Source organism: Lytechinus variegatus, chromosome 15, assembly GCF_018143015.1.
Source record: "Lytechinus variegatus isolate NC3 chromosome 15, Lvar_3.0, whole genome shotgun sequence".
NCBI lineage: Eukaryota > Metazoa > Echinodermata > Echinoidea > Temnopleuroida > Toxopneustidae > Lytechinus > Lytechinus variegatus.
The window spans coordinates 27197341-27217788 of NC_054754.1; the positions used below are offsets into that span (position 1 = coordinate 27197341).

The following is a 20448-nucleotide window of genomic DNA, read 5'->3' on the forward strand; positions in this document are numbered from 1 at the left end:
ACATCCCGGGGACAGTGCTTGATTTAATTACACACAGCAAAAACTGTGGTGTTAACCGGTGTACATAGAGGACCACACCAATTATTTTACACCGGTGTTAAATTGGTGGTGTTAGTTTTTCACCTAAAGGCATGGGAGGAAATCCCAGGGGGGAGAGGGGGGACGTGTCCCCCTACCAAAATAGTAGGGAGGACACAATATCAAATGTCCCCCTACTATTTTTGGTCTTTTATGATGGAAAAAATGCATCATTGACATGCAAAATAATACATGTATTTTGGACTAAATGACCTTACATTTGGGAGAAAACCTTTTTTTTGCATGCCAAATTTTCCAGAGTGAATAAAATGAGGGGAAGACTTTGAAAATAAAAAGAATCTGTCGTGTCACAATAAAAAATTTTCGCTCGCGCTACGCGCTCGCATTGCCTGTTAGGTGATTGTTCAATATGGAGCTTAAATATCAGTTTGGAAGTCAATATACATTACACATTCACCTCGGAAATCGAACTTTCATTACTTGTGATTTTCAAACTGATTTTTTTTTAATTGTGCTCTGTTAAAAATATCCCCTTTTGAGTCTGATTGTCAAAACGTATCAGATAGCGCTACTCGCTCGCATTTGATTGGCGAGTTAGGTATGTCTCAATATTAGTTTTCATGACAGTTTATCAAAGATTTTGGTTCGCGATTTGCGCTCGCATTAATGGTTAAAAAATATATTAACTGATGCATTCTATTCATAATTACAAAAGCGCTTGATATGTCCAGTTTTCAGGCCATAATATCATCAGATTTCTCATCCTCATTGGGCATTAATAAATAAGATATTAATTTAATGATTAAATTGTCCATTTTGTTTCATCTCGCGCTTAGCCAGAGGAATAGGAAGATAGTCACCATTTTCACAATGACATGTCCTAAGGATGCCCCGGTTCTTTTTCAAAACTCAAGTAATAATGAAGAATATCAGCTCTTTATTATCTTTATTAAGTGCGATCCATATCCATCTCACAACATTCCTATAGAGTGTTTGAAATATAGAGCTGAAATTGACTTTTTTTCAGAACGGAATATCAAATAGTTTAAGCTCGTGCTTCGCGCTCGCTTTGGTTTTGATGATAAAAGATGTATTTAGAATGCCTAGATTCTATAGGTCTAAGTATGAAACAAGCGCACATGTTTATTCAGATACTCAACTTGTTCTCTATATACATCATTATCCAGTTTCAGATCACAATATAAAAAATGTTCTGCTCACGCTTTGTGCTCGTATTATTAATGTAGGAAGATCCCCTATTACTCATTTTTTTCATGGCTTACAAAACATGAATAGAGTGTCCCGTTTTTAGGTATATAAATCTCGATTTTTTTTCTGCTCGCGCTTCGCACTCGCATCAATTGTTTAGTTATATAAATATCTGTTTAAATTACAAAAAAATGCTTAGAATTTTCATTCCTTAGGCTAAAATGTAAAAAAAAAAATAGGTCTCGCGTTGTGCTCGCATTATTTGATTTTTTTTAATATGTAACGTCTTCATGGCTAACTACAAGCAGTTTTTGTATTTTTTCCATCAGTTCATTTCTGCTCGCGCTTCACGTTCGTAGTAATAATTCATTTACATACACATCTTTTTAAGGATAGCGGCAAACATTGCCCAGAATGTTCAAAATTTTAGGAAAAAATACGTTATATTTCTAAAAAAATTTGCTCGCGCTTCGCGCTCGCATTATTATATATTTATGTTTATTCATAAGAATAAAGCTAAGAAGTGACTATTAGGACTACCCCTTCAAAGAAACCAAAAATCATCTTCGAGCGGCCGATCGGAGAAAACATGGCTGAAAAAATCCGCCCCCATTGGCGAAGGCTGAATCCGCCCCTGCTTAACAATTACCTTTTATATGTACATGAACATTTTCTGGCCGCACTTTGCACTCGCATCATTAATGTAAGCAAGACCCCAATTACTCATCCTTTTCATGATTAACAGAACATGAATAGAGTGTCTCGTTCTTAGGTCTAATTCTCAAAATTTTCCGCTCGAGCTCCACATCAATTGTCCAGTTATATTATGTTTAAGTTACAAAAAGTGCTTAGAATTTCCATTCTTTAAGGTAAAATTTCAAAAAAATTCAGCTCGCGCTTCGCGCTCGCACTATGTAACGCCTTCATGGCTAATTGCAAGCAGTCTATTACATGTACCTTTTATATCAGTTCATTTCTGCTCGCACTTTGCGTTCGTAGTAATCATTTAGTTGCATACACATCTTTTTCAGGTTAAGATAAATTGCCCAGAATGTTCGGGAAAAAATACATAAAATTTCCCCCAAAAAAAATTTGCTCGCGCTTCGCGCTTGCAATATATAAATACGGATTATGATATTATATATTTAGGTTGATTTATAAGAATGAAGCTAAGAAGTGACCATGAGGACTACCCTGTCAATGAAACAAATAAAAATCATCAAAAAAATCCCCCCCCCCCCCATTGGCGAAGGCTGGATCCGCCCTTGTGGTCCCCAATACCTTTCAGGACAGATTTCCGCCCATGCCTAGAGGTGTTATTACAACACCTATGGTTGTTACTTTTACACACTTTGGTGTTATGTTCAATCTCTAGGGTGTAATTTTAACACCTCAGAGTGTGGTCCTCTATCAACACCAATTGGGGTCAGTTTTTACAGTGCAGTGTCGTGTGAAAAAAAAAGAGGGCCAAATCGTGGTTTTGGAAACCACTCATAGATTTGTGTACACGCATTTGTGTACAAAGTGAATGGAGGTGGAAATAGGGAACCGTGCGTGCGACTGAATAAAGCGCTGCTGTATGAAGTGAATAGTGGTTACCTATATCACGATAATGCCAAAAAGGGATTGTCTATGTAGACTTTGCAGTGTTACAGCTACCGTACCTGTAAATCAAATATGGCAGCGCCCACCGGTGAAATTCACGTGAAGCTTGAATTCAGGTAAAATCACTCATTTTAACTTAAGCCTAGGCATGATATCTATAAAATAGTTGTGATTCTTTTTTTAAATTTTATTTCTGGTTTATTTTGAATCATGTCAGCGTGTAAATCGAGTGGAAGAGTGTATATTTGTGCCTGTTAATAACACGGCCCCCGTTTGTTCGCGTTCAACCCCGGCTGCACTCACACAACATGCAAGGTTAGTGCCCCGTGGGCTGCCTGTTCGCGGGCTGCCGGCTGGAGCCCCCCAGGCCTACCTCGGGCGAAGTTCGTGCAGGCTCCATTCCACTTCACTACCGCGACACTAGCCAGGCAGCTTCTAGAGAGTAAAAATCATTTACTAACGTAAGCTTACTCTCATACGAAGCCAGGTCTTCCTGGTCATTGACCCACACGACAGAAGCCAAAACCTGAAACTTTCACCCCGAGATTTCTATTCCTAAGTTCTATTAGAAGATCTAGGCTAGCCCTAAATCATGTACATGGGATAAATCTTCATGTCCGACATTTCTACAGTACACTCTCGTTATTTTTTAACAAGAATTCATCAAAAAAAATTACCCGACGCTTGCGTCTGTAACGTTGGCGAAGAACAATGAATAGGAAGCAAGATGGCGGCGTAAACATCGGGCAAGTCTCTTCCGTCTTCACAATATTCTCATTTTTTTGATGAATTCTTGTTAAAAAAATAACGAGAGTAGAAATGTCGGACATTAAGTTTTATCCTATGTACATGATTTAAGGCTAGATCTTTTAGAAAGAAAGTAGAAATCTTGGGGGTGAAAGTTTCAGGTTTTGGCTTCCGTCTTGTGGGTCAATGACCAGGAAGACCTGGCTTCGTATGAGAGTAAGCTTACGTTAGTAAATGATTTTTACTCTCTAGAAGCCTCCTGGCTACGCGACACAACGCTTCACCTACCCGAAATTCGGGACGCAAGTATGATTCATGGCCGATTTCAAAACATTGCATTTGATCATTCGCGCCGATCGATGCGATCGCATACGATATTTTGAAATTGGCCGTGAATAATTAATACGTGTAAGGAAAAAAAAATCACCAATTTTTTTAGGATAACTGGAGGATGGACATGGAGTGAAATATGTAAAGAGTAAGAAATAAAGCTATTTTTTCTATAATTTTTACAATAAACCACCATTTTATCCCACCTTGGTCACTCGGGTATATCCAAACTGGTTCACCATTCTGAAGTTCGGTACATGTAGGTGAAGCGTAGTGTAGCGGTAGTGAAGTGGAGTGGAGCCTGCACGAACTTCGCCCGAGGTACCCCATGCCAGGACTCGTCCATTATTTATAGGCAAACATATATACTCTATTAATGGGGTAGAATTAGCCAGGAGGCTTCTAGAGAGTAAAAATCATTTACTGATGTATGCTTACTCTCAATGAAGCCAGGTATTCCTTCCCATTCATCTGCATGCACAGCCCTACCTCGGGCGAAGTTTCATGCAGGCTCCACTCCATTTCACTACCGCTACACAGTCGTACACTCCACCTACCTGAACTTTGGGACAGTGAACTTCCAACGACTACAACTACAATTTCCGACATTTCTACGCTATCGATTTTATTTTTAAACAAGAGTTCATCAAAAAATGAGAAAAATATTATGAAGAGATGGAAGAGACTTGCCTGATATTTACGTCGCCATTTGTTCTTTTTGTTCTTCGCTAAACTATGAGTAGATGAGATGCACATCAGAAGATATCTCTCTTATTTTGAAGTAATTTTCAGTGTTAACAAACTTTTATGTTTATTCTCTTTTTATCTCTTATCATAACAAATGGACCTTGGGTTGGTTTCCCTTTTACCGTATTCCAAAATTGAAAAAAAAATTCTACATACATGTATATTGATTATTTTTTTAAATGATATCCTTACAGTGGTGGAGCAGAGTTATTATTTGACAAGATAAAGCATCATGATGCTGTTTTGAACTGCAGTGACAACAAGTGTAAGTTCCGTTAGATTTTAGAATATTTGCTCCTACTACAACACATTTAAAGGGGAATCCAGCCTTGGCCATAAAAGTTGTGTTGGGAAGGAGAAAAATAAATTGAACAGAATGGTGAAAGTTTGAAAGAAATCGGACAAGTAATAAGGAAGTTATAGCTGTTTTAAAATTGAGATCACTAATACTATGTAGATTTCAAATTGGCAATTGAGTAAGTAAATTATGACAAGGGGCAAGGACAACTTTCCCATAGGCCATGTACTTTATTATCAGGGATTTGTGGTTTTCTCCTAAGTACCCATTCCCCTGGGGCAGTAATCTAAATATAACCCAGGGAGTATATTGTTTTATGTCCTCATGAAAGAAAAATATAATTTGAAATAAAACTTTTGGGGAAAATGACATTTTAGCCATAATGTGTATTGGAGTACATGGAAGAGTAGTCCTTGCCTTACATCACTATCACATCCCATATGCGGCCAATTTGAAGTCTCCATGGGTATAGTGATTACCAATATTTACAACTTTTAAAAATTCATAACTTTCTTGTTGTTTGTCCAATATTGTTCAAACTTTTACCAATCAACTTGTCTGATTTTTCTTTTCCTTATAAAAACAAGTTTTTATTTGGGTTGGATTCCCCTTTAACTCTAGCACTGGCAGATCTGGTGGGGGGGAGGCACAGCCAGCCCATGCCCCACCCCTTTTGAGAGCCAGAATCAACATTTTTCAATGTAAACAAGCCGTTTTTTAGCCAAGTGTGCCCCCCTTTTAATAGTGATGACCTTTTTTTTTCTTTTTTTTTATTTGCTTGTCAAATTTTCCGCAGACGAAATAGTCTTAAATTTTAGATGAAACCTATTTTTGTGTTATAAATTTTTTTTGCTTGTCACATATTCATCAGAAAATTGTGCCCTCCCCCGTTTTGAAAAATCTTGGATCCAGCCCTGAACTTGTTTGTTTTGGGGGATTCATTGTCCAATTACTTTTCTAATACTTGAAATTGGTTGGAGACAGAACAGATTGTTTCATTCACTGATATTTGTCAATTTTATTTTTTTTTTTGCTTAAGTAAAAAAAAAATTATTCTTCATGTTGTCAAATAAGTGTGAACAGTGTATTTCACAACACACTTTATTTTGAATATAAAATTGATCTTTGTTCTATTTTTTAAATTTCTTTTCAAAGGGACCATCAAGACATTGCTGGTTTGGATCAAAGATAACCTTCTTAAAGAGAGACCAGAGTTATTCATCCAAGGAGACACAGTGTAAGCATTTTGATTTTTTTTTATCAACACATAAAAGAAAAGAGGTATAAAACAGATTGACAGGTCTTTTCTTAAATCTTGTAATATGTGAATTTTAAATAATGTTTACAGTGTATCTTACTTGTAAATCAGGTGAGTGTTTCATGAAGCTGTTCATTAGAGCAACGACTGGTGAACATTTCTTACGCGCCAAATAATCACCAGATGGTGAATATCACCACAAGAAAGGATCACCGATTGTTCTTCAAGTCACTCTCACCCTACGAACAACTCTATGAAAAGGCCTCCTGGGGGGTGTTTCATAAAGCTGTTCGTAAGTGCCAGAGTTGTGCGTAAGTGCCCTGAGTTGTGCGTAAGTGCCCAGAGTTGTGCGTAAGTACTCCGAGTTGTGCGTAAGGTTGTGCGTAAAGTCGTGCGTAAAGATACGAACAACTCGGTCCGTTTCATAAAGGTTTGAGTTGTGCGTAAGTCCAAAAAGTCATGCGTAACTTTACGATAGGTTTGGGCTGTTCTTAACTTCAAGAGGTTGTTCGTAAAGTTGTGCGTAAGTGCAGTCATAGTCATAGCAACAAAATGGCTGCAAGAAGGAGGAGGGTTTTCCTGCCAAGAGAGGATCCATTTGATGGCCTGGATGACAGGAAAATCAAGAAAGCTTATCGGTTTACGAGGAATGGGATCCTGCACATTGTAGACATCATAAGGGCAGACTTGGAGCACAGAACTAGAGCATTGCCAGTGCTACTCCAAGTCTGCATTGCTCTAATGTACTATGCTGGGGGCACGTTGCTGTACCAAATTGCACGTGCCCACAAAGTCAGCAATGCTTCCGTGAGTAGGTGTATTCGGAACGTGACGTTGGCACTCGTTCGACGAAGAAGCGAGGTAGGCAGTGACCTTTTTTGACAATATTAAATTTTAAAATATACTAGCAGTTTGTGTTTTTAATCATGGGCAAAATAGAGCCAAATTCAGTTCATACATTACTGCTAATGACAATTTAACTAAGTTAGAATCTTAGATACCTTTGTATTTAATCAAATCATATTGACATTAATTATTCATTTAAATAGGGGCCTACTAATAATATTAAATTATTCCTAGATCTAAGGCCATGTCCATACCCTCCTGAGCTGATGCCATTGCTCAATATTCCAAAACATAGATATTCTAGGTGTGGGCCAAACGTAAAATATTTACACGTCTACGATAGCGGGCCGATAGACTAGGCTTAAACTCGAGCTCTGACTGAGCTGAGCCGATCGTCTCCGTCATCCCGGCACCGCCGCTTGGGCTGGCGGAAGGGTACGTTCCCTATCGACAGTCCCACCTGCTAGAAAAGAAGTTAGAATAAAATACGAGTTCGACATGGGCTAGATCTCAGTGATGTTGAGAAGTATTTAAAACTTTAATTCACATTTTATTTCCGATACAGTTCATCAAATTCCCTACCGGAGCTGAGGCTGATCGGGTGAAGAATGATTTCTTCGTGATAGCAGGTTTCCCGACTGTTTTGGGAGCTGTGGATTGCACACACGTCGGCTTGAATTCTGCAGTTCTCGGGGAAAACGAAGCAATTTACGTGAACAGAAAGTTTCGGCACTCCATAAATGTGCAGATGGTTTGCGACGCAAAATACGTCATTACCAACGTCGTCGCAAGGTACTACTATTATTAATTTTACCATTGTTACTATTTTCATCACATTATTATAATTATCATTGAAAATTAATGAATGATAATCACAATAATGATAAAAATAGTAATAATGATAATAATAATAAAAATGATAATAATAATAATAACAATAATGATAATAATAATAATAATGATGATGATAATTTAGTAGTAGTATTTGAAGTATATAGCAGTGATTACTATAATATTTTTTGTCATATATCATCATTAATGATTATTAATGTTATCATTATTTAAATCAATATTACACTATAGTTGTTCAAACGGTTAACGGCACAGGGTGGCTGGTGTGTCAGCTATATTGAGAGCGTGCAAACGGAAATGTGGCCCACTTTATTCTAAAAAAAAATTATCATCTAACACTTTGTAAACATGCATTTTCTGTCATATAAACCCAACCCATCATATTTGTATTTAGGATTGACGACCCTTCCCCCCCCCTCATAAAAAATGGTTTGTTCCCTTGGCTTACACGAAGATGAAGCATATTCTTCTACTAGTACAATAGCCAACTTCAAACAGTGTTATAAATAATAGTCCTTCATAGGGTCCTTATAGGCCTGTGACCCTACTTGCGATTACATCTTTCAGGTACTGTTGAAATACCTATTTAAAGGTCAAGACAACCCTAGCTTGAATTGAATCATCAGAAAAAAATTAAACAAGCATAATGAAAATTAACATCAAAATCAAAGTGTTAAATGAGAATGTTATGAAATTTAAAAATTTTCACAAAACAATTATACAACTTAGTGAGATATGTTTCTCACTCTCTATATCTCTTTTTTTTTAAGTTTTAAATATTTTACATTAAAGACCAATCTGACTGAACCATAAAAAGTATCAAAGAAAATGCTAATGTTCAGGGGGTTCAGAGAGGTATAAAACTTTGTTTTACAGGACAACTTTGATCAGAGAAAATAAAAATATTTCATATCTCATATAATAAAAAAGAAATAGCGAGTGGTTGGCATATCAGTTCCCTAACTTGCATACCGACCAGAATGTGCATTTCTTTTTAGCAGGATTTTGTGGTTTCCCCCTCAGTATACCTACTCCCCTGGGGCAGTAATTAAGATATTACCCAGGTAGTATTTTTTTCATTTCCTCATGAAAGAAAAATATAATTTGAAGTTAAATTATTGAAAAAAAAATTAACCATGTTGTATATTGGAGTATTTAACATGGTTTTAATTACAACATGGCTAAAAAGATTTTTTTCTGAATTACTTACTTTTTAAACTTTTGAAAATTCATAAATTTCTTGTTTGTCCGATATACTGTTCACACTTTCCCATATCAATTTGTCTCATTTTTCTTTTTCTTCTACAACTTTTTTTATTTGTGTTGGATTCCCCTTGAAGCGAGTCTATTGTGCATTTGAATTTATCCAAAGCCTATCAAGTGATTTATGTTTCCAAGAAAAAAAAGTTGAATAAAAAAAAGTAGATATTAAAGAAAGAATGAATATCTTGAGCGGATTTTTAATCTATGCATTATGTCTGGTAAAAAAAATGCATGCTATATTACATTCATACTGAAGAGGCAACCACAATATATGTTCATGAAGGAGTATGCTACTTTGTCATTTGCAGATGGCCCGGATCAGTCCATGATGCACGAATCCTTAACATGAGCCACCTTGGAGAGTTTCTGCAAAACAGAAGGGAAAGTGGTTATCTCTTGGGAGACAGTGGCTACCCCCTAAGACGATGGATTCAAACCCCATTTGGTCAAGACAAAGATGACACACCTGCGAAGAAAGCCTATAACAGGTATGTGGAATGTTATCAAGTAACCAATTTATCATGCATGATCGCCATTTATATATAAAATAAATTGACAAGTTTCTTGTAAAAGGATATCAACTTCCCAGCTAGATAACCATCCTAACAGTAATAAGTATAGAACTACCCTTATAGGCTTGCCTGAATTCAGCTATTCAAATATGTGAGAATTTTTAAAGGGGAATTCAGCCCTGGTCATAAAATGTTATGTTTGAAAGGAAAATGATAAATAAAACAGAGTAGTGAATGTTTGAAAGAAATCGGACAAGCAATGAGGAAATTAAGGCTGCTTTGAAATTGAAATCCGTTTTGTATATTTCAACTGCCAACCATGGGCAATTAAATTATGAAAAGGGGAAGGACTTCTTTCACATAGGCCATGTTATCAGGAATTTGTGATTTTCGCCAATCAAGTACCAATTCCCCTAGGGTACGTAGTAATCTAAATAGAACGTATATTGCTCAATGTTTTCATGAAAGAAAAAAATATTTTAAGTAAAACATTTTTCCAAAGAAATTACATTATAACTAATTGACTTATCGGCTTATCGGAGTACAGAGGAGAGTATTCATTGCATTAATGACATCATAATATATGCGGCCAATTTGAAGTCTACATGGATATAGTGAATACAATATAGATTTCTTATTGTTAGTCTGATATCAACTTGTCTGATTTTTCTTCTAAATGCAAGTTATTATTTGGATTTGGATCCCCTTTAAGTGTTTAAATGTCTTCATGAAATGTTTATCTTTATTTATTGAAATGCAGGGCACATGTACGGACACGATGTTTGATTGAAATGACGTTTGGACAGCTGAAAAACAAGTTCAGGTGCTTGAAGGGGCATGGGATGCAGATGGAACCAAGGAGAGTCTGTGATGTTGTTGTTGCATGTGCAGTCTTGTACAACATAGCTAAGTTATTAAATGAACCACCAGACGAAGAAGAAGAAGCGGATCAACAGCCTGAAAATGAAGAGGGAAGAAATGATGAAGTCAATGTGGAAGAAAATGATGATCATGAGTACCAGGTTGGCCAGATGGTACAAATGGATATTGTTAATGATTTCTTTACATAGTCTAATTCATATATATTTCTTTCAGACCAAGACCTGACCCAAACGTAAAATTGACAAATCATATACCGATTAAAAGCTTATAAACTACTGAATAAACAATGTATCGGTAATTTTTTTTCACCACCGAGCAGTTGAATATTTTGCTTTAGAATAGCTCTAATTATTGTGCTTTTCATCGGCCTAAAAATTGTGAAGTAATGTTGTGATTAGGTTTGTACACATAAAAACTGAAATATTGTCAGTGCCTGTTTCCTCTCCAAATGAAAAGAAGGTGAATATATAAATCTGGAAATTAAAAAAAAATCAACAATTTTTTCTGTGTAAAAACCTTTGTAATCCTAACACTCCTGACACCACATGATTCAAACTGTTAAAAAAAATCAATAAAGTCTTTTTAGGCAATATACTCTGCTGTCTAGCAGTGAATATCAGACTTACAACATTGCACTATGTAATTCCCACTTGTAAATTTAACTTCTAGCTTCAATCTTGGTCTTTAAGTTATGTGTTCAGGTACATTGCAGACTCTACCTTTGATTAATGTAGAAAGTTGATAACATAATCCTAATTGTAATTGAGGGTTGGCGGTTGGGGAATATAATTAATCTCATTGAATGCATTACATACTTTTTATCAATATCATAGCATAATATCAATCACTAAGGGTTGGTCATTATTATTACTCCAGTAACACTTTCATTTTCTAGATGTGATTTAATTGCAAATGTCATCTATTGCTTACCGTGAATTATGTAATCCATTACTTTTGTGATAATTATTTGGAACCCGTATGATGTTTAACTGATAGCTATTTATTGAATAAAAGAAGTATGAGCATTGTGACAGCAACTTTTAATGACAGTTTCATGTCACCATATTGAATAAACAGCTTCCCTATTTCAGTATATAATGAACAAAGGTTTAGAAAAGCAACTCTTGAAAATTGAAGCACTTTATTATTCATGTCAGACTATTTATTGACAATTGAATAATTTCATCAAGGTATAACTATTTTCATCTTAAACACAAATAAACAAATGTATTCTCATAGACATAAAGAAGAATATGTACATGAAATAAAATTACCAAGTAAAAAGTATATTTTTTTAAATAATTGTATATAACTATATTCTATATACATTATGTAAATATGAATTGCGAACAGATTTAATAAATTAAAGGCACTTGGATTCACTGTATCATAAGTAATGAAATTATTGAATATATCTATAATTGATCTGTATATAGTTATATAAAGTTCATATATTATTAGAATACATACATTGATATTAATAAATACAATGTAATTTAAGAATTTAAATTGTACAGAGTTTCTCTCTTTTGTTAAAGTGTGTGAATACTTTTTCAAAATTTTATATTTACAGGAATTAATATTCAAAATGCATCTTTTATTCAAAACCTTTCATGACAGAAAAAGATGTAGATATGAATAACGTAAAAGTAGCCCCCTTCCTCTTCAACTGAAAATTGTTACATTGAAAAAAAATTATCTTACAATGTGTTCTCACTCATGTATGACTTGATTGAGCAATTGTTATTGTTTTTCTTCAAAATATTAGCCTAAATGGTACTGCTGCAAAATTATTTGCATGAAATCAATTCATCTAAATGTTTATGTACTTAGAAAAGGGGGAGAGTTACTTTTTCGTTATGTGTGAAAAGAGTAAGTCCATGTCAATTCACCAGAAATGTTCATGTTGCATTATGAATGGAACCTGTAAAGTTTTCATTATTTGAGGGCCCTGGAGATTTATCTTAATGGATACATAAACATTCTTATTTAGACCATATGTGACCCGCCACCTAAAGATCAACAAAAGTCGTCAGTGAAGGTGCTCTTTTAATAGCAAAAATAATAATTTGGTCTTCAAAATGAAAAAAAAAGTTAATTGGAAAGGATAAATATTCTTCATACTGTCAAAGGCTGAAGATTTGAAGTTGACTAGAAAACAAGATACAAAATTCTATCTAACACAAGTTTTAGCAGAGTGTGCACATCTCATGCTTGAGTGAACCACAAACTTCAAACCTTATTTTCTCCATATTTTTTGAAGCTCTCGCTTAATTTCATCTGCTTTCAATCAAGTACTTGTAACAATTATTCTTGATCAATTTTGACAAGTTATATATCATATCAAAGTTTAGGCTATGCTTTTCAATCTCAATGAAAACATCAAAATTTATTCTGGGAGACTTGTTGATTTTGGGTGGCTGGTCAAATATAATATTTATAGATCTAGAATTTCAAGTATTTGACCATCCTTCTAGCTGATAAATTTAATGAAATTTAAATGACAATTAGCAATTTTGTTCATTAATGAAACTATATACACCCTATGCTCAAATCACAATTCTTTATTGTTAACTTCTTCTTTGTAAACTGAAACAAACATAATATTGCCTGGTATATTATGCCTATTGTTAATTGATTCTTGGGGATTAACAGTTGGAGAAATTGCAAATTTTAATATTCACTGTCTGAGGCTCATTGTTACTTCTTCAAGTTCTAATCCTGGATAAATCTCTGAAGATACTTTTTTTTCGTTTCACCAGGTCATTAGTGGTTCTCAAAATGACATTGTGAGCTTAATATATATTGTTTTAATACCATAGGATTTTTAGTGGACTTTGGTCAAAGTTGAGGGATAAATTGTCATCAGGGCTGTTATGCAATTCAAAACTTGGATTCCACAAAGATTTTATGATGTATTTTACACTGCAAAGAAATATTCTTATTTTTCATTCAGGTCAACATTGTTTTACTTTTGTAACAAAATATATAAACCAAACATGCTGGACAATGTGACATCACCAACTTTGTGCACTTAATATATTCACCAAAAGCACTAAAACCCAATTCTTCAACTCAGGATGACTGCAAACACACAAAAAAATTACCTGTCAATACATCCCGAAATTATTTTATTTACCAATTTTTTCAATTAACTTATTCAAAAAGACTTAAGTATTGAATTGAATACAGGCCGAGTTGAATTGACATGGGCTGACCCTAAAAAAGAAGCTTTAAATACTTAAAATAGTAAAGAGAGAACCTGAACACAGTGGACCATTATTGTTCATTGCCTCCCCGCTGTCTATTGACAAGAAGATCTATTATCGTATCTAACTGACCACTGATTCTCAACAGGTCAGCATGGATAACATCGGGGGGACAAGTAACAAGTTGTGTCACTGTGTCCAAGTTCTCAAGAACCTGAATATCCCCAATATCATCTCCCAAGTCCAAGTCTTCTTCATCATTGACCATGCTCTGGTTCGTGTCTTCGGCGAGGGCAGCAACCTCCAAATCCTGGGAGCTTGTGCATTCCTAGTAATAAGATTTTTAAAAATATAAAAATATATTAACAATCGTAAAATGGGAAGGGTTTTTAAAAATCCGATCTTGCAACACTAACCTAGTATTAACAGATTATAATGCTTATGCTGGTTGAGAAGAAAATATGCCCCTACATATTATTTTCAAATCCTCTCAAGAAAAAAAATCATTCATAAAAACTAAATGAAAAAAAATTATTTTCTCATTGGTAAGATTAAAAAAGAAAATATATGAAGGTATTGAAGTCACTTTAACCATCATAAATGGATATGCCTGGCATTGCACTTTAAATCATACTTAACTCATTGTGAAACACCCCCTGAACTGTTCTCCAACCAAGTATTAATAGAATGATATTGTGTCTACTAGTTGAAAAGAAAATTATGTACTTCAAAATAAGAATTACAAATTTTTATTAAGAAAACAAAAATCATTTATAAACCCCAATTTCCCATCTGATTATGTTTTCTTAATATTATCCCCAATCACTAACATTGAATACAAAGTTCACACAACAGGATAGGGTAAGTGAGATAAAGAGTACCCCCGAATTGTTCCTTGTCAACTTTAAAATGTAGAAAGTAATGCCTTCATGGATGTTTTGTCACCTTAACCCCCCAATTTTTGAGGGGGGGGGTAAAGATATATAATAGTTTTTGCAGACACATTTTAGTTGAAGTGAACAGCCACTTCCAAGAGTGATTATATCATAGAAACTGATATCAAATTATAGTTTTGATATGCTCTTTCACATAAACTGTGTACTTACTAAAAATTGTATTCATGATCTATAAAAAATAGCATTTTCACAGTTACATAGCAAGTATATCATACAAATAAAACAAGGATATCTTAGGAATGGCAGGCAAACCGCAATCATTCTAAATAAAGGTATAGATGTTTTCCTTAGCACTCAAAATGATTCTTTGTAATTTGTATGATTTATATTAATTCAATTTTTTACATTATTCAAGTTTTTTTTTAATATTTTGGTTTTTGATGAAAGAAAAATACAATTTCGATTGTCAATCACACAAACAAAATAACTTACACCCAACCCAGCTTCGTTCTGGGAGCTCGCCAGCCCCTCCCTCACTTCGGTTGCTACGGCTTCCAATACCTTTTCAGATATAAAATCTATAGACTTTGGGGGTCCTCCTCCTGAATATTGAAGCATAAAAACAAATACAGATTAGTTATTGATTTCAAAAATTTGATTTTCATTAAATTTCATTCAGTGGACTAGTCTTCGGACTATGAAACAGAGGGTCATCGGTCCAAATACCAGCCATGGCATAAATTCCTTTGGCAAGAAATTTATCCACATTGTGTCGCATTCGACCCAAGTGAGGTGAATGGGTACCCGGTAGGATTAACTCCTTGAACGCTTTAGCGCCTATCAATATGGCCGCTCAGCTACAGCCGGGGGTAATAATATGATACCAAATATCAAAGCGCAGTTGAGTATATGCACATAGTAATTGCGCTATATAAATGGACATTATTATTATCATTAATTTAATAATTCAAACTGACATCAATGAATGACAAAAAATAAATTGATGACCATGTATTTTGATTGATATTTGCCTAATCATAATCAACCATCAGTCATCTTCTGCATCCTTGCAACAGTGAACAACAAACATATATTCACAGAGATATGCTCACCTGTAAGCTTGGCGTGGGCCGTGCATTTGAGAGCCCTGCTCTTCAGCTCCTGCCACTTCTTTTTTAACTCTCTCCAATCCCTCTCTGGACCCCCACAGCTTCTGAGTAGGGTAGCAAGCTCTTTCCAAGTCCCTTGCTTTCTCTGCTCAACCTAAAAAGACAAATATCTTTATCAAGTTTGTTTTGCCCCAGGAAAAAATGTTTTCATTGAAAATCAGAAATCAAAAACATTCATGTACAAACACTTTTTTTTTCCTTCCAAAGTCTAACAAGCTTGGCTTAAAAAAAAGAACAACCTGAGAACTCACAATATTCCCCAATACTTTCCTGTTTATGATTCTATTATAATCTGAGGCGGATCCAATGCGAGGGGGGCTCCAGCCTGTGCCCCCCTTTTGAGAGTCACAGAATGTATTTTAATGGTTATCATTCATTCACAAGTGAGGACATTTTTTTTTTTGGGGGGGGTCAAAATTTGCTTGGGGAAAATGTGCCCCCCCCCCCATTTTGAAAATCCTGGATCCTGCCCTGGGCTACGTAACACAAAGGTTTACACTCAATCGCTAAATACCAATGACCAATCAAGATCATCTTTGCATGCGTACTCTGCTTAAAATACTGACCGGGAGCCAATCTTTCATATTTGCAATTCATTGCAAACCTTTGAGTTACTGGGCCCTGATTATAATTATATTGATATTGGAAGATGCAGCGAAAATTCTCATCAATATATTTCAGGTATTAGACAGGATGTTCAGTGATACTTGATTACTCTTATGTGCATGTAAAAGTTTCATGAATTAGATCCACATACTTTAAAGGTTATGATGATCATAGCTTAAAAAAAAATCATAATGGATTTGAGTGTGACCACAAACTTTACATTACCTTCACTCCACAATACCCTGCCTTCCCGAACAGGTCCACTTTTCGTCTCTTCACAAATTCCACCAGCTGCAACTGCTCCTCTTTGGTATAGTTTACCCTTCTTTTCTTCTGTAATAAAGGTAAGGTAAAAACAAATTAAAAAAGGGCATGAATGAATGAAACTTAATTTATTTCCAACAATAAAACTAAAAGCATTAATATCTTTTGTAAATCTTTACCAATGGAGGTATCAACTCAGAAAGCATAGCTTTTGATGAGTGCACCGTGACATAGACAATACATATATGAAAAAAAAAATTGTAAAAAGTACATTACAAAACAATCAGGGATAAAAACAAGGGGAAAACAAAAAACAGGGCATTGAACAGTAAGTAAATCGTCAAACCAATCCTGCAAACAAAGCTATAAAGCAAATCACAAAATTTAGATCTTGGTCTTGCTCCAGCTTTATCTTGATTTGTAACTTTTCTCTTAGATCTTGAAAGCGAGAACACCATTTAACTGAGATGAAAATACTCACTGCGCAAATATTCACTGCTGAATGATATAAGTACTTTTAACCAAAGTATCCCTCATCATAAAAATACCATTAAAGTAACAAAATATAAATATATGATGTAAATTGTGTACTATTGGTGAATAAGAAACATACCTTGCCATTCCCAGATGGGGTTGAGCTCCCAGCTGACGTTCCAGCTTCTTGTTCTGACATACTGCAGCTGAAATTGACAAACAATAGTCAAAAGTATTGTTTTAAGTAACTGATCTTATTCAAGCGTGATATAAATTTAGAGGTCAAACCGAGGCACATGACAAGGACATTCCAACAAACCACACCCATAAACGCATATTCATGCCAGGTATCAAGGCTCATTTTTGGTGAAGGTTTTCATTCTTTTTTTTTCATGGAACATTCTGAATAAAAATACCTAGGTATTGATTCGAAGTCTTCACAAAACAGGAGACAAACAATCTCGTCCTAATAATTCCTCTGGCCTCCAGCTTCGATGTTATATGAGACCAAAGGAAAAACCAATATCAGATTCCCCATTTTTCAACTGCCATGATTGAATATTATTTTGAAGAGGTCTTTGTCGAAGTGTATCAAGTTGTAACTCTGTGTCTGTGACTTGTCTTGTGATGCCTCTTTGTCTGAATCTGATTGATATTCATTGATTTTTCAATTGAGTACAAATGCTCTGCATCAACAGTTACGCATCATGACCTGGGCCTATCTTAATTTTTATTTTGTTTTGTATATGGACTTTGTTAATTTATTTCCTTTATTGTGATTTCAATTTTTTAAAAAAGTTTCTAACTAAGGCTAAGCCTAAATCTAGTCTACAATTTAAATCTTTACTACTACAAACGGAACTATAACTTAACATTATAATTAGTAGACCCTATCTAGCTTTACTACTAAGTTACAAACATTACAAATACTTTACTTATTTAGGCTAGCAAAAAGTAGCAGACTCTTGAGCACTCACACGTATTCTATTTATTGCCAGATAGCTGGCAGCCGTCTGTTTCAAGGAGTTTTTTTTTATTAATTTCTCCTCATAAACAGACGGCTCGCTATCGTGCGGCAACCATTAGGGCACTTACAATGCAAAATCCCCCCGTCGGGGCTCTTCAATTTTTGTCTTTTATGAATCAAACTTTTGAAAATCAACACGACCAAAATGCAAATTAACATTCCCTCTCAACATTAATTGCCAAAAAAAAAACGGGGAAAAAATCAAGTTAAAAGGAACAAAATTTCAATAACAGTGACTTAATTTAGCTCCGCTGTCACGCAACATAATATGGCCATTGAGTCCCCACATCGCGCTAACGATACTGCTATAGATAGGCCTAGTTAGAACTTCGGTCTTTCTATTTGGTAAATGAGGCCAACGGAGTTCAGCTGAACAACCAACATTACACTAACAGAGACCGACAGTTTTGGTCTAACTTCAACGTAACAGTAGGTAACACAACTTCACAAGTCTAGAAGATCAAGACTGTAAAACACTCAAATTAATTCAAATCAGTCCATCATCAATGATTCATGATCATCCACATGCCCATGACATGTTGTTTCCCATATTTTTATGAAAATATTCAGGACCATTTATCCTTAACTTTCATTAAGATTTAACTCAACCCTTATCTAAAAATTCGTCGTACAATCTGAAACAAACTTAAGTCTTAAGACACAAAATTTAAATACAGATGAGATAAAGTCAGACAAAAAGTCAAGACTACCCATGCAGCGCCCTACGGGATTGTCTACATGTGGGACTGAATTGACCAGCGATCGAACAACACTGCGAACACCGGCCATTTCAGTCACGACTTTGTCGCTTTATTCACGGTTATATCTTTTTCACTAATCCTTTAATTGTAAAAAGAAATCCATATTTTCTTAATAAACACAAACAGAAAATAAGAATACGAATCTTACCTTGTGATATCAGCAATCGAACGATGAAACCCTTCGTTTTAGCAGACGGCAAAATTATCAGCGGGAAGATCGAAACGTTGATAAATTTGTCAACATTCATTTGCATCTAATTTGCATCTAATTTGCTTAAGAACAGGCTCGTTCATGAATATCGAAGTGTTTTTTTATTAATCGAGTCGCTCTTAGGTTACGAGCGACTTTATGAAACGGCCTTTTCCAGTTGCTCGTATCTTAAGTGCGACTTCACCAACTTAAGAACGACTGCTTGGACTTACGAACGACTCTTTATGAAACACCCCCCTGGTCTGTTTTCAAGTTTACCTCCATTTTAACTTTTGAGACATTTATTTCATTTGTTATGTTTCATTTTTGCATGAATTAAACATGGAAGTGTTTATTTTCTTCAGACAAACAAGATTTTTGTTAGTTGGCTGTTGAATGTTATAAAGGTAATTAGTTTTGTTTGCAGAGTTAATTTCAGGCAGCATACTTTGCCGGTGGGTGTGGGTTGGGGTATGAACGCTAGCATTTCTGAAAAGTATTATGTTGATATTGTATTTCATGTTTTCATTGACAACTGCATATTTCTAATAGTGAAATCTGTACTTTTGTATCATTTCTTTTCAACAGGAGACCTGGTATACTGGTCCTTGTAAATGATGCTGATTGGGAATTAGTGGTAAGACATTGCTATAGTTGATGACTATGAAATCCTAATAATGTCATTCAAACATTTTTTTTTAAATTGGAAACCTAAGAGTGCACATTAGTTTAGGAAAGTAGTGTGAAATTGTTTTATCCTTTTCAATTTTCATAGATTGCGCAAACAAAGAAGACACAAAAGACACAATCTTCTTAAAATGAATCAATGTATGTGTCTTAGGAAATGTCAAACCTGTTGAGAGTGATGTCAATTATTTCTTGTATACTTCAGTGGTAAAAAATACAATGAAATTTGTAAATTTCTTTTTATCAATAGATTTAGCTTTGTTTTGATATTCTTTGCTTTGTTCATGCCATCAACTTAAATTTGATATTTAGAACAGTCATGTAAAGAGATATTATATCATGTAGAAAAGAGAAAAATAAGGATGTTATCTAAAATATCCATAAAACTGATGACCATTTACATTTATCCTTGCTTCTAAGCTTTTGTTTTTATCATCCGTTCTATCCAGGGTGAGTTGGAGTACGAGATACAAAATAACGACAAGATTATCTTCATATCAACCCTTCATGGTGGATGAGCTGCCTTTGACAGTTTCACTAGGGGGAAAATAAAATTGAAAGTTCAACTCAAAATAAG

At 34.9% G+C, this 20448-nt stretch overlaps 2 protein-coding genes across 3 annotated transcripts; one reads left to right on the plus strand and one right to left on the minus strand.

The window, feature by feature from the left end:
* The first annotated feature begins 2907 nt into the window (after positions 1–2907).
* LOC121428685 (ubiquitin-related modifier 1-like) lies at positions 2908–20414 on the plus strand. Its single transcript, XM_041625488.1, has 5 exons — positions 2908–2969; positions 4872–4942; positions 6131–6212; positions 19773–19821; positions 20321–20414. Exons 1-5 carry the CDS (start codon positions 2926–2928, stop codon positions 20387–20389), a joined length of 315 nt encoding a protein of 104 aa, XP_041481422.1. The 5' UTR covers positions 2908–2925; the 3' UTR covers positions 20390–20414.
* On the minus strand, positions 13666–19441 carry LOC121428683. Of its 2 annotated transcripts, XM_041625485.1 has the most exons (7): positions 19143–19441; positions 17346–17412; positions 16694–16801; positions 15806–15956; positions 15186–15295; positions 14012–14125; positions 13666–13850 (listed from the first exon to the last, which is right to left on the minus strand). In XM_041625485.1, the coding sequence occupies exons 2-7, from the start codon at positions 17403–17405 to the stop codon at positions 13830–13832; spliced, it is 564 nt and encodes a 187-aa protein (XP_041481419.1). In that variant the 5' UTR covers positions 17406–17412; positions 19143–19441; the 3' UTR covers positions 13666–13829. The 2 variants fall into 2 exon arrangements, with proteins under 2 accessions (XP_041481419.1, XP_041481418.1); XM_041625484.1 differs by having other exon boundaries at positions 13666–14125.
* Positions 20415–20448: the final 34 nt, after the last annotated feature.